Source organism: Cervus elaphus, chromosome 15 (genome assembly GCF_910594005.1).
Source record: "Cervus elaphus chromosome 15, mCerEla1.1, whole genome shotgun sequence".
In the NCBI taxonomy this organism is placed as follows: domain Eukaryota; kingdom Metazoa; phylum Chordata; class Mammalia; order Artiodactyla; family Cervidae; genus Cervus; species Cervus elaphus.
This window is the reverse complement of record NC_057829.1, coordinates 75,321,407-75,335,036: the sequence shown is the minus strand read 5'-3', so window position 1 is coordinate 75,335,036 and position 13,630 is coordinate 75,321,407. Positions and strand designations below refer to the sequence as shown.

At 47.7% G+C, this 13,630-nt stretch overlaps 1 protein-coding gene across 5 annotated transcripts in view; it reads right to left on the bottom strand.

Annotated features, from left to right (window-relative positions):
- ACSL5 (acyl-CoA synthetase long chain family member 5) overlaps positions 1-9,838 on the bottom strand; it is a 49,126-nt gene extending 39,288 nt beyond the window's left edge. For 2 of the 5 annotated variants that reach the window (XM_043925693.1, XM_043925697.1), the window contains exon 1: positions 7,070-7,406. Coding sequence is in view for 1 of the 5 variants with exons in the window: in XM_043925697.1 (XP_043781632.1) it covers positions 7,070-7,087 (18 nt within the window). In the remaining 4 variants the exon portion in view is untranslated. Of the gene's footprint in view, positions 1-2,642; positions 2,770-4,259; positions 4,351-7,069; positions 7,407-9,656 lie in introns of those variants that run through there. The other 3 variants (XM_043925692.1, XM_043925696.1, XM_043925694.1) reach the window with 3 other exon arrangements.
- Between the last annotated feature and the right edge of the window lie 3,792 nt (positions 9,839-13,630).

Sequence of the window (13,630 nt, the reverse complement as noted above, 5' to 3'; positions counted from 1 at the left end):
GCTCAGTGTTATATGGCAGCCTGGATGGGAGGGGAGTCTGGGGGAAAATGGATGCATGCATATGTATGGCAGAGTCCCTTTGCTGTTCACCTAAAAACTATCACAACACTGTTAATCGGCTATACCCCAATACCAAATAAAAAGTTAAAACTATAGTAGGGAAAGAGGATTGAGGGGACAGCAGTGGGGTGAGTTTTAATTAGGGAGGTTAGAGTAGGTCTCACTGGGAACATAGCACTTGAGGCGATGTATCATTTAATCTGTAACGGTCACGCTTTAACAACAAAACAAAACAAAAACTTAAAGTGAACAACTCTGTATTATCCCACCTCCAACTCAGGCAGCTGACTTAGAAAGTTCCACCATGTTGGCTGGAGACATTTCCTGTGACTACGCCTGAGAATACAGCCTCAGCCTCATTTCTAGAACGAAGCCTCCCTCACCGCCAAAGCCACGTTCCATCAGCAGCCTATTGCCCACGCTCCTTTCACCCGCCAGTCTGGACAGCAGCTCCGAGAGTAACCAGATCAATGCCCTTAGCAGATAAGAAACCAAAGGTGAAGTTTGAGTCACGGGGCCAAAGGGTACCCGAAATTGCATCTTTCATCATTCTCAGCAGTTACTGAAAACAGAGGCTGGCGTAACATCCTGACTACAAGACTACAGATAACTTCCCAGCCACTCACCAGCGCCCAGGTGCTCAGGCCACTGCCTGGCTCTAGCCTCTAGCCTTCTCCACCACACAGGGCTGGGTTCCCAAACCTCGGGGGCTCTTCTCACCTGGGGACCTGACACCCAGTGCGCTCTAAAACACACACTGCCTGGGATGTCCCCAGGCAGACGGCCTCTTTTTTCCCTACCACAGGATTATTCATGTGGGGCCAAGCAGGAAGACACCATTACCAAATGGGGTCCCTGTTAAAATCCCAAGGGTAGTGAAGAAGTCATTTCCAGCCATGGAAAGATTCTAATTAAAATAATGAAAACAGGACAGATATACCAGTCTCCCAGGCCTTGCTGTTCCTAGCCCAGTTCCCAGGCCATACCCAACAGTTCCAGTTTGTTGGGCAGCTGGCAGAGAGAAGGGGAGGGCTGGCCTTGGGACAGGTCCCATGGCCCACTAACTGTAAACAAATCCTTAGGATTGTGATGTATACACACTGGAGATGTCTCTGCTGCCAAACGGCACAAGAAAAGCTATGGTATTGGAGTTGAATCTACTCAGTCCTTGGGTTTGGGTCTTGCGTGTTTCCTGGGGCTCAGCAGACAATTTGGGGTGCAAGCACCCTTATGCAGAGACTATCTTAGCCCAGAGTGCCAGAGAGTCGTCCTCCGCTTTCACTCACCATTGTCACATGTTTAGAGAAGGGCAGGGTTGAGGGGGGTGGTCTGGGGAAGGAAAGAGTTTGCAAAATTCAACTTCGCAATGAGCATGACGTGCGCCTATGCCTAGTGGGGCAAGGAGTGCAGGTAGGGATGGGGGCAGAGTTGCCTAGCCCTCTTTAGAAATGCCACATCTGGGACTTCCTGCCATAGCAAGGGCAACACTCAACAGCCTGACCTGAGTGAGGTCAAGCTTCATTCATCCTGCAGGTATACAAATAAACAAGTACTTACTGTTGGTCAGGCAGTAGGTTCAGCAATGGGGAAAGTACATTCAGAGTTCCTAGTCCATCAGAGGATAAAGCCACTTCCCCAGGTGGGAAACAAATGTGCTGTGAAATGTACCCCAGCTCTGGGAGCATCTGCTGGGCTGGACAAAGTGTGTGTGTGGCAAGAGATACATTTATCCTCTGTGCTTTAAATTTACATATCATTTCATTTGAATAAGGCAAACTAAGATTTTGTTTGTATACACTGGTGTATATCCAGCAATGTACCTGTGTATTCAGCATTGTGCCATGTGCAGAGGGCCAAACACTTAGAAGACACAGCTCCTGCCCTCTGGGGACTTATGGGTCCATCAAACACTAAAAGCACTCATAGAAGGATGCAGTGTGGAAGAGGAGCTAATGAATTTGAAGGAGAAGCCAGTGTAGACTGGAGACGGTGGAGGTACCTCCAAGGAGCACTAGCTCCTCAAGGATGTGTGGTCCTTGATCCCCTGGGTTTATTGCCAATAGCCCTTTGTCCAGGGTCAATCAAGGATGACCACCCCACAAAGGAAGACCACGGCTGCTAAGACCCCAATTATGATCCCAACCAGGGTCACTGTTGCCAAACCATCTTTCTCCACTGTTGTCTATGTCTCTCCATCCACTCTTCCATGGCAAGAGTGGTCACCACATTAGGCAGGATAAACCTCCGGGAAGAGAGGAAGAGGAATACCCAGATGTTGGGTAAGAGGTGGGGCATGGTTGGAGACACAAGAGCAGGACAAGCATGAAGGGAAAAGGTGGATGAAGGGAAATGGTGAACAGGCACTTCTGATGGGGGTAGAGGATCTGCCTTTAGTTGAGAGGGAAAAAGAAAAGACTTCCAAATGACTGAATAAGACAGTGGAGCCTGGTATAGACACTGCAGCACAGGAGTCACTCAGTTCCCAAACACCAAAGAACCTTGGGGTGCCAACCTTGGCCAGTTGGGTTGGGTAAAATTTACCAGGAAAGCCCTCATTAAGTCAAATGCCAAAATCATCTTACCTCAGTCCACGAGGATAGTACAGAATAGTTGCTGAGCCACTCATAACCTGGTGACAGGCGGTGACAAATCCCACTGGATCTCAGATAAACTCAGTCAGCTTTGATCTACTACTGCGCTTCCAACAAGTCACAGTCCAGCAGCCCAACCCCAAGGAAAGCCTTGCTTCATTAAACATTTCCAAAGGCCTTCCAAGCTTATTGCTGACCAAGTGAATTATGAGAGCATGGAGGTCAGCAGAGCCAGTACCGTCCGCTGGAGTTGATAAGAGCCTGTACATAGATAGGCTTGACAAAGTGCTAGGACTAAGTCACTGCAGGCCAGGATAAAGACAGGCTGATGCAAGAATTTGGGAAAGAGGCCTCTTTGCAGAATTAGTCTTCACACTACTGGTTGGGCCAAAGGTCAGGGCTCACCGGACTCAGTGTGCAAGTGGCCTCAGGCCACACCACAGGGAGGGAACACAACTCCACCCAGCAGCAGATAATTGGATTAAAAACTTATTGAGTCTGTCCTTGCCCACCAGAACAAGACCCAGTTTTCCCCACAGCCAGTCCCTCCCATCAAGAAGCTTGCACAAGCCTCTTATTCTCATCCATCAGAGGGCAGACAGAAAGAAAGTCACAATCACAGAAAAATTAACCAGACTGATCACATGGACCACAGCCTGGCCTAACTCAATGAAATTATGAGCCAAGCCATGTAGGGTCACCCAAGACAGACCATGGTGGAGAGTTCTGACAAAACATGGCCTGCTGGTGAATGGAATGGCAAACCACTTCAGCATTCTTGCCTTGAGAACCCCACGAACAGTATGAAAAGGCAATGTGCAAACAACAAGCTTTATTCCCCAAAGTCTCAGCTCCTTTTAAGGCCCTATCCTTTCCAGGTACCTGAGTATCAGCACTACCATCTACCAGATAGGTGGCCCTGTTTGATTTCTCCTAGTTTGACAGTTACTTAATGTCACTGAGCATCAGTTTCCCTCCATTGCACTCCAGAAAGGGCAGGTTAGTATCCTTGCTTTAGATGAACCTTCCAGTACACTGTCTGGCACATGGGAAGCCCTCAGTGAAGATAAGCTTCCTTTTTCCCCTCTTCCACTTACCTTGACATCCAACTCCTTGTCAATATCAGATGTTCTATTTTGAGACGTCCCCAAAGTGAAGAGTTGGTCATGGACTTTGTACTGTAACTGCCCTTCGACTTATATGCAAATGTCTTACCATCTCCTCATTGGCATTCAAACAGAGGATTTCTAATTGGAGACCATGTGGTCTCCCTCAACCTTGTGAAACTCGTGCATCCTCCCACAGCCACCTCAACCTCTTAGAGTAGAATGACCCATGGAGAGACCCAGAGATCTACGACCAGCTCCCCAACAGAGGGTGGGTACCATGGCCTGGCAACAGCAGTCCAAGGGCTGCCTAACCTTCCGAGCTTCAAAGCTCTTATTTATCTTAATGACATGAATTAAGAACCTGGGAAATACCAGTCTCTGTGCCAGGGGAGGAATGAGAAGTGCATTTCTGATCTCAGGATGCACAGTTATACGGGGGAAGAAATAGACCAGGATATGTTTACAGCAGGGTGTGGTGAGAGTAAAAGCGATGGCTGACCTCAGGGCTGCTGGAGACACGTCACCCTGGCAGGATGTGTCCAGACATGGGTCACCTGAGGTCACAGCTCAGATGGGAGTCAGTTCATCTGCTGGCCAGGCATATGAGACAGACAGAAACAGAAATCACATTCCTGGTTTCTGAGAAATCTCCAAATCCTAGTTTAGGAATTCACCTGCCAAGAAGTGGGAGTTCTTTGTGTTTTTTTTTTTGGCTGGACGGGAGCGGGGTTGGGGGAGGTAGGGAGGTGGCTCAGAGGTTAAAGCGTCTGCCGGCAATGTGGGAGACCCGGCTTTGATCCCTGGGTTGGGAAGATCCCCTGCAGAAGGAAATGGCAACCCACTCCAGTATTCTTCCCTGGAGAATCCCATGGACGGAGGAGCCTGATAGGCTACAGACCACGGGGTCGCAAAGAGTTGGACACGACCGAGCAACTTCATTTTCACAATCATGTAACTTTATAAAATGAACCACTTAAAAGTGAACAATTCAGTGGGCACTTAGTACATTCATAATGTTGTACAACCACCTCTATCTATACTCAAAACACTTGCGTCATCCCCAAAGGAAATCCTCTCCCCATTAAGCAGTTACTCTTCTTTCCTCCCCATCCCTGGCAACCACTGATCGATCTGCTTTCCATTTCCATTGACGTGAAGTGGGAGGATTTGCAAAAAAGAAATTTCTCCTAGTTTGTTACTCTTAGGTCCATGCACTAAACTAGACTCATCAGAAATGGAGACAGAGTTTGCCCTCAGAACTAAATGAGCCAGATTCCACTCCAGTCTTTTCATACTGTATCCAGTTTGTTTCCCAGTCTTGGTTTCCCCATCTACAAAAAACCATACCTACCTATCACAGGACTGTTTTTGAAGATCAAGAGATGAAAGCCCCATAAAACAGTAAACACAACACTGCCCTCACAGTAAATAGTCAATGAATGATAGCTGTATTATTTGCATTCTAGAAAAATATCAACCTAAAAAGTCTCTAATAGATATATGAAATCAATATCTACCTATCTACCTACCTACCTACCACCTAGGTCACCATACATAAGAATCTTTTTACAAATGAAAATATCTAGGAAATGCAGAGAAAGGCTAACTCTACACAGAGGTGGATGGAACATGTCTTTTAGCATCACACGGACTGTAGCTTCAATTCCAGTTGACAACTGGGTTCACCTCTCTGAGCCTACTCTCTTCACCACCTATCTCATATTGTCTTAGTTAATGTCAGAGTACCCATGATATCTGGTGCTTAACTGGCTTCCTATTCCCTCTCCTGCTTCGTTTCCACATACTTTCTTCTTCCCTAACCCCCAGCCTACTTCTTGTATCTGGAGCCCCCGCTACATGTTTAGCATTTAGGCATTCAATGATACACTGATATTATTTTACGTGTCTTTGCCCCCAGAGAGTTAGAATATGACTTGGAGAAAAGATTATTTTAGGTCAGGACCTCAAAAAATACACTTGGCTAAAGCATCCTGTTTGGTCTGGATAATGTTTAGGAAAAAAAAAAATGTTACATTGAGTGAGTGAAGTTGCTCAGTAATGTTTGACTCTTTGTCACCCCATGGAGTGTAGCCTACCAGGCTCCTCCATCCATGGGATTTTACAGGCAAGAATACTGGAGTGGGTTGCCATTTCCTTCTCCAGGAGATCTTCCTGACCTAGGGATTGAATTGGACTATGTTTATCTGGGATGTGCCTGCCTTGCATTCTGTCAGACTTCCCCACCCGACCTGCATCTTATTTCGTATCATCTACTTTACTTGGCTGTATTGCCTGTCTGTTCTATAATTATTTGTGACTCTTGTTTTATTTCTAGTTGTGTTCCTTTTTTTGTGCCAACTGCATAAGTGATATTTACAAGATATTATACATCTCTTCCAAGACACGTCAGTGTTCAACCTCAAATATTTATCAGCTGGAGGGAACAACCATGAAGTAACTCCCATGCTGGAATATAGAGGGCGGTATCACCAAAACCAATGAGTCCTTTTTAAAAATTTTTAACTGACTCAATCTTTTATTTTTAAATTAAATTAAATTTAGCTTAATTCTATTACTTTTGAAGACTACCAATTACCTATAAATCGGAGTTTAGATTCAATCCTGCTTTTCAAATCACCAAAAGGACGAATACCCACAGAAGGGAGTAAGCCCCAATCATGGGATCCCTTCCCAACACTCACCCCTTGAAGGCCAACTTGTGGCCCTACCCCTTAAAACAGACCCAGCTTCATCCAGAAAGCATTCATTCCATCCGTCATACATCTAGCAGATCTTCCCCTTGGAAGGTCTCAAAATCCATCAGGAAAATCGAGGGCACCCTCCAGCCCAGATCCCTAGGTTGGGAAGATCCCTTGGAGAAGGAAATGACACCACTCCAGCATTCTTACCTGGGAAATTCCATGGACAGAGGGACCTGGCATGCTATGGGGTCACAAAGAGTCAAACATGACTCAGTAGTACCCTTCTCTTCCCTCCCAGTAAAGCCCAGACGAGCTATAGGCAGAGCCTCAGGCCCTCAAAAAGGGGTCTGGGTTGTGGTTCCCTTTCCCAAGAGAGGCAGGAGAAAAGAAAACCAATTCCTGCTCCACGTTCCTCCTCCCCCTTGACCTTCCTGATGAAGAGGGTTTAAAAAAGTCCTTAAGAGACCGCAGAGAAAGCAAGTACCAACACGTGCTTGGGACACAGGAAGTTCCAAGCTCTCCAGAGCTGGGGGTCAGGATGCCCCCCAGGCTTCTGCCCCACACCCACAAGACCCCTTGCTAAATACACCTCCAGCTGCCCCCTTACCCTGTGAAGGGACCACATCTCTTGGTGCTCCCAGGGAATGGAGCCTCCTGGTTCTGAGTTCCGTGAGTCCTCACGCCTCACCCCAGCTCCTCCAGGGTCAGGGGGGCTTCAGAGCATCCCTGCAGGCTGAGGATCTCTGGTTCCAAGCCGTCAGCCCCGAGTATGAGCTGCCCTGAGTCAGGAGTCAGGCTACAGCGGGCTTCTAACGTGCTCGGGGACTTCACTTCCTGGTTTTTCTTTCACAACAGAAAGTGGAAGTGTTCTGATCAGGAGAAAAGCCGCCAAAGCTCCCCTGGCTGGGTTTCAGAGCCTTTACTGGCAGTCCATGAGGGCTGATAAAGCAGCCAGCCTGCACTCACTCCTGTCTGCCTGACGAGGGAGAACCAGACGGAGATGATGGAGGTGCCCCTCGCAGACCACCCCTGTCAGAAAGGTGAGACCCCTGCTGAATTCCCGGGACAATGTGGTCCAACCACAGGGCACCTCGGCACTCACATCCTTTCCAGGACCATGGGGAAACCTGGAGGCCAGCTCTGCTGGCCAGCCATGCACGCTGTCGCCTCTCCCCAGTCCCTGCTTGCCTGCCTCAAATCCTGGAGCTGTGTGGAAAAAGCCAGCAAAACGAGTATGTCAGGAACCTCAGGGACAGCCACGGAGAGTCTATTTGTTTCCTGTGACACATCCTCTTCAGACCTCCAATGTTTAATTAAAAATGTTTGCTGCTGGCACCCTCACCTCCCAGATAAAATCTGAGAAATTGTAAAATCAGGAATCCACAAGCACATATGCTGCATTAGCTGTCAGACTGATCCTGCATCTCTCAGGAGCCTCTGAAAAACTTCACGGTGCACTCGTGAGACGACAGTGAAAAGGCAAACTACTTCTTGATATTATTATAAAAGGGGCTTCCCTGGTGGCTCACTGGTAAAGAATCTGCCTGCAATGCAGGAGGCACAGGTCGGATTCCTAGGTTGGGAAGATCCCCTGGAGGAGGAAATGGCAACTCATTCTAGTATTCTTGCCTGGGAAATCCCAAGGACAGAGGATACTGGCGGGCTATAGTCCATGGGGTTGCAAAAGAGTTGGACATAATTTAGCGACTAAACAATAACAATTATTATAAAAATTGCTTTGAATGTGAAGACACCTTGAAAGGATCTTGAGGACAGGGCATCAGGACCCATAGTAGTCTCATCGGATTCACCTATGGCTGTGGCCTCAGAAGGGCATGGGAGTTTCTATTCTCAGATTTGAAGGCAGAAAAAATGAATTCTCCTACCTCTCCCCAACCCCACCTCTCCCCACCACCTCTGAGACACCCCAGAATTAAGCAGCACTTTCCCTAGCCTCAGTCCCTTTAAGAAGGCTCAACGTAAATCCAACAAGGGCTCAGGTCTTCTCTAGAGATGTATTAGGAGTCCTTCTCTACACAGAGGAGTTCCTCAAAGCCTCCAACCATAAAAACCAGAGTGAGCTATGTCCCAATCTCAGGGAACCTAAGAGCTGGTCCCTTGACCTCATGGGATCCCACTTTAGACATGGAAGAAGGCTGAAGTAGGTTAGGATGAGGGTGCCCCTCCCTCGCCCGCCTTTCCATCTTTGGGTTCATCTCTTGGCTGGAGGAACACTTGTCTTTGCTGAGTTTCCGAGCTCATTTCCCCAGGGGCAGCTCCCTCCAGTGAAGAGCAGAGGGCAGCAGAGTGGGTGTCTCAGCCATTCTCATGCTGCTGGGCTTTTCCCTGGGTGCTGTCTTCTTTTACCAACCAGATGAAGAGCTTAGGGCCAGGAGAAGATGGTTTCCTCCAGGATCAAACACTGTCAAGTTTGGAAGAGTCTGGGTGGTTCTAAAGCTCTAGCACCTGGAGGTGCATTCTTGTTCAATCCTACACACACCAGGGACACTGCCGAATTTTGAGGGAATGATGGACAGTTTTCACAGCACTCAAGAACTCTGCATCAGGCAGCATACCGATTGGGACTCAGATTCTTGCCCCACCGCCTCTTAGCTATGGAGCCAGGCGGTGCTCTTTAAGAGCCCAGAGGCACATTATTTACCTGTGATAATGGGAATAATACCCCTTACCTTACAGGAGGTAATGAGCCAATGTATATCACACATCTAGTACAGACCCTAGCATTGGATAGCAAGTCTGCTAAGGGTTTCCTTCCCTGCTCCCTTCCGAATGGGAAGGGCTGCAGCTGTCGGATGGCATTTCCAATCATACAGACATTTCAAAATGGAAGATGAAGGAGACCCACATCTTGGCTTTGGCTATAACTCTTAAGGCTTTTAAGTCTGTTTTATTTGCACTTAGTGAGATCAACCACTCTTTTTTCCAAGTCCATCTCCTGCTAGCAGTTTAGATTCCTTCCACGTCTCCACCCACCTTTTGCAGCTGATTTTTTTTTTTTTTGCCTCCCTTGCAGGTCAGCTAAGATCACTACACAAACAAATGCTATTTCATGTTGTAATGAGCCTTAGGCTGAGAATAGGCACACGTCCAACTTTCTTCTCCCCTGTCACCCCCATCTCTATTATCCCATATCATATAAGCTATAGAGCGGGTAGCATTATTGCAGTTTTTACCTTGTAAGAGTCCGCTCACTTCTGGGTTCCAGGAAATGTGCCCCTCACAGCTGTCTGTGCTGGTTCAGCACCACATTCAGGAGCCTCTGCCTTTTCCTTAGCGCTGGAGTCGGGACCACACCTGAAGCCAATGTGTATCGTACTGAGAGTAGCTAACCAGCTCTCCTGGAACCTTTGAACCTATTGCAATAGAGGTTCAAAGGTAGATGTTACCTATTTAAACACTTGCACAGTAACCCCTGGCAGTGAGAAGTGTAGGATTTGGCAAAAGGTTAAAGCAGGAGATTGTTATGCAATGGGCTTTAGAGGAAGAAAAAAAAAAAGGAGAGAGAGAGAGAGTGAAAGAGAGAGAGAGAGAGAGTCCTCAGCTCGGAAAGCTAAGTTTTAACAAGCAAAACCTTTTATAAAGGCCATACCTTGGGGAAGGGGAGGAGGTAAACCAAGTTTTGCACCTTCATTTTTGGGCAGAATCCCTGAGATTGTGATAGGAAAAGGAAAGTCTAAGTAACAAGAGGGGAAAAGTGCTCCTTGATTTTAGGAGGAGAGAAAATTGAGACACCACTCTAATTGGCTCCAGTTATAATGTTAAGATTTGGATAAGCAGAGGTCTGTCTTTTAGAGATAAGCCTTCTTCTGGAATGGGCTGGTGACCCGTCTAGAATTACAAGGTTTTCAAGTCACTCTAGAATCTAGACAGAGGGACAGGCATAGCTGGGTAGGATTTAGAACCCAGAATGATGGGTACAGTCTGTACCACCCACAGCTGAGCGAGCACTGAAGAAGCAGGGTTGCTAAGGCATCACAGTTCAGCCTATCCTCCTCTTTCCATTTTAAAGTCACTAGTCACCCGTCTCCAGTCCAAAAATCTTTGAGACTGCAAGGCATCATCACTAAGCAAAAATGCTGGATGGGCACACAAGCAACTCTGGAGAGTGATCTCTATTTTATAGGTGAGGCCGATGAGGCCTTTTCAGGTGAAAAAAATCACCCACCATCATGCAGTCGGTTAGCAGTCAAGGCCAGACCTGACCCAGAGCCACAGACCACCACCGCAGAGCCTTTGCATGGTGCTGCTTTGTTGCTACATGTTCGTTTCACCACTAGCAGACCTCAAATACTTGAACGCTTTCTGAGTATCAGGCCTGCAGAAATTCGGGGAAATGCTGCATTAGGTTTCTTCTCACTGAATTTGGTCAGGTGACCAATATCTAAATCAGAAGCCAGCACCACTTCTTGCTGGTTCGGCCTGGAGGAGTCAAGTCCTCATTAACAGTAAGAGGTCTTAGATGGCCAGAATCTCATCCAGGCTGTCGGCACATTAACTTCACAGACTCCCTTCTTGCCCCGCAGCCCTAAGCCTGCCCTAGGACCTGAAACAAAAAGTCTTCTAAGAGGTAGCTTAGAGAAAGATACAGTTCAATGGGAGCAGGGGGCAGGATTCTCACTTGATGGGGGTGATGTCAACTTGTGTTAAGTAGCAACCCACTGAACACCTGCTGACACCACACTTGCTGGAAAGCATGAGGCTCTGAGTGGTTCCCAAACTCCAGGGAGCCATACAGTTCCCTGGAGAGCTTGTTATGTTGATGGCTGGGCCCGTGCTGGCATTTCTGACTCAGTGGGCCTGGGTCAGGGCCCTAGAATCTGCATTACTAACAATTCCAGGTGATGTGGAGGCTGCTGGTTTGGGGACACACTTGGACCGCCACTACTCCAAGCAGCCACCCCATCTTCCACGGTCTCAACTACTGGACTGCATAGGGTCATTTTGGCTCTGGTGACCCTATAATTGGGAGGACAACTTGACGCAGAGTGGAACTCACAATGTGCCCCAGAAGAGAGCTGACACCCAAGACCAGCGAGGAGCCAAGACCAGGAGGATGCTTTGACACCAGCAGGAAGTATTGCCTCTCACTCTTCTTTATGTAAATCAGTGCTGGCATCCCAGCTGGATGACCCATGTGGGTATGAGTGTGATTTAACAACCATAACTTTATTCTCCAGGGCACCTGAGACCCGGAAAGGTGAAGCAGGCAGCTAGGGTGAGTCATCAGTTAAGAAGGAGAGGGGAGTCCAGAACCCAGGCTTCCACTGCCTAGCAGGCCACACTGTTTCCAGATCAACTATGGTTTCCTACAGCCTCTCTCTTCAAAAACCCACGTGTTCGATAATGCTTTGCAACACCCTCCACGTCTCCCTTCACATAGCCATTTGCATTGAGAAATCAATAAAAACCAAGCCCCTTGCTGGTCCAGGCATCCCATTGCCTCTAAAAAGTGCAAATCTTCATTGTTTTATGTCTTTCATGGGTGAGTTGTCTGAGGTAAGGCGTCTGACCCAATAGCTGTATTTCTGACACCCACTGGCTGCTCTGGTCAGTGGGAGGGGAGTGGTGTACCCTCTCTCCCCTTTTGTAGGGACAAAGGAACCACACATCTCATTTACAACAGTTCGAGAAGACCACAAGCCAACATTCCAGAGTTTTGTAACACAGTCTGGAAACAGCCAAGATACCTCATGTGATAGGGCTGGCAGGCCGTTGGAAGAAGAAACCAGGTTTCTTGTATTTTTAAAGTGGGGAAAGCCAGACCTTCTCAACAGGCCAACTTTACACTGCATCATAAATGCATCTGCATTTATATAGCTCCTCTCAATTTATAAAACACCTCCAGACTAACTCTTATCAAACCCGTGAAGGATAAGGAGGGACACCACCTTCAGGGGCCACCAGGAGCCAAGCTCCATAACAAGGACTTCATTTGGCACTCAAAGTAAATCTGCCAGGTAGTTATTTGTACAGATGAAAAGAAGGCTCAGAGCAGGCACATTACCTTCCTAAGATGATGATGATGATGGTGGGGCCAAGCATGTTTTTAAAAAGTATTTTTGGGCTATTTTGCAAAGCTGGGGGGTTCACAGCTTGTTCCTGAAAAAGAGACCTTGTTTCGGGAGCAGGTTTGGTGGCAAGGCAGGTTTTAGAGCAGGTTGGGAGGCGTGAATCAGTCAGCGAACCAAATATATTTAAAGGTCTTTGGGGGTATTTCCAGATTTCAGACATCACCGAACTTTTAAGTCCTTCTAGAGGAAAGTGGAATTTCTCCTTTGAATAAAGCCTCTGCCCTCAGAATATAGGTGACTCATCTTGCATCTCTGGCTCCTCTGCTTTCGAACACTTCACTGGGTTCATATTCCGGAATAGCTGCTCAACAATGCTCCCCGTCAGCATTCCGAGGGAGGGCAAAGAAGGAAGCTGGAGACGAGAAGGGGCAGTGTAGGGTGGGTGGAGTAGCTGGGACATGTGGCGCCTGGCAAACACTTGTCTAGGAAGGATCTGAGGCTGTTTTGACTGCTAATCCAAGACTTTAGAAGTCAGGCAACATGACCCAAGAAAAAAGAGAAGCCAGCGAGTCCTAGGGCTATGGTGGTGGTTTAGTCGCTCAGTCACGTCCAACTCTTGCCACCCCATGGACTGTATCCCGCCACGCTCCTCTGTCCATGGAATTCTCTAGGCAAGAATACTGGCGTGGGAAGAATCCTAGAGCTATAGGCTGAACCTATTCATGTTGACTCAGTAATGATGAATCAGAAAGGAAAGAGATGTCGTGTCCCTCCCAGCAGTCAGCTGGACAACAGGGCAGAGGGTGCGATGGTACAAAGTAGGTGAAATGTAAGCTGTGAGGGATTGACCTTTAGCTTCCCACATGGCAGAGCTGACTTCAAAGTTTTCCTTTCCACTGAGATGTGAAAAGGAAGGGACAAAGTTCCCTCAACTCGACAAAGTTGCCCTAATTGACTATTCTGATTATCAGAATTCCATACCCCCCTTTTCCTTGGTTATCTGATGTTCCAAAAGGCTAATGGCACTCAGAGTACACCTTCAGGCGAGCACTCTTAGGTTCCCAGGTCAGCTCCGTTCCAAAGGCCTTTGAGATGATTGTGAATATTGTTGAGCACTTCCCATGGGGCCCCACTGG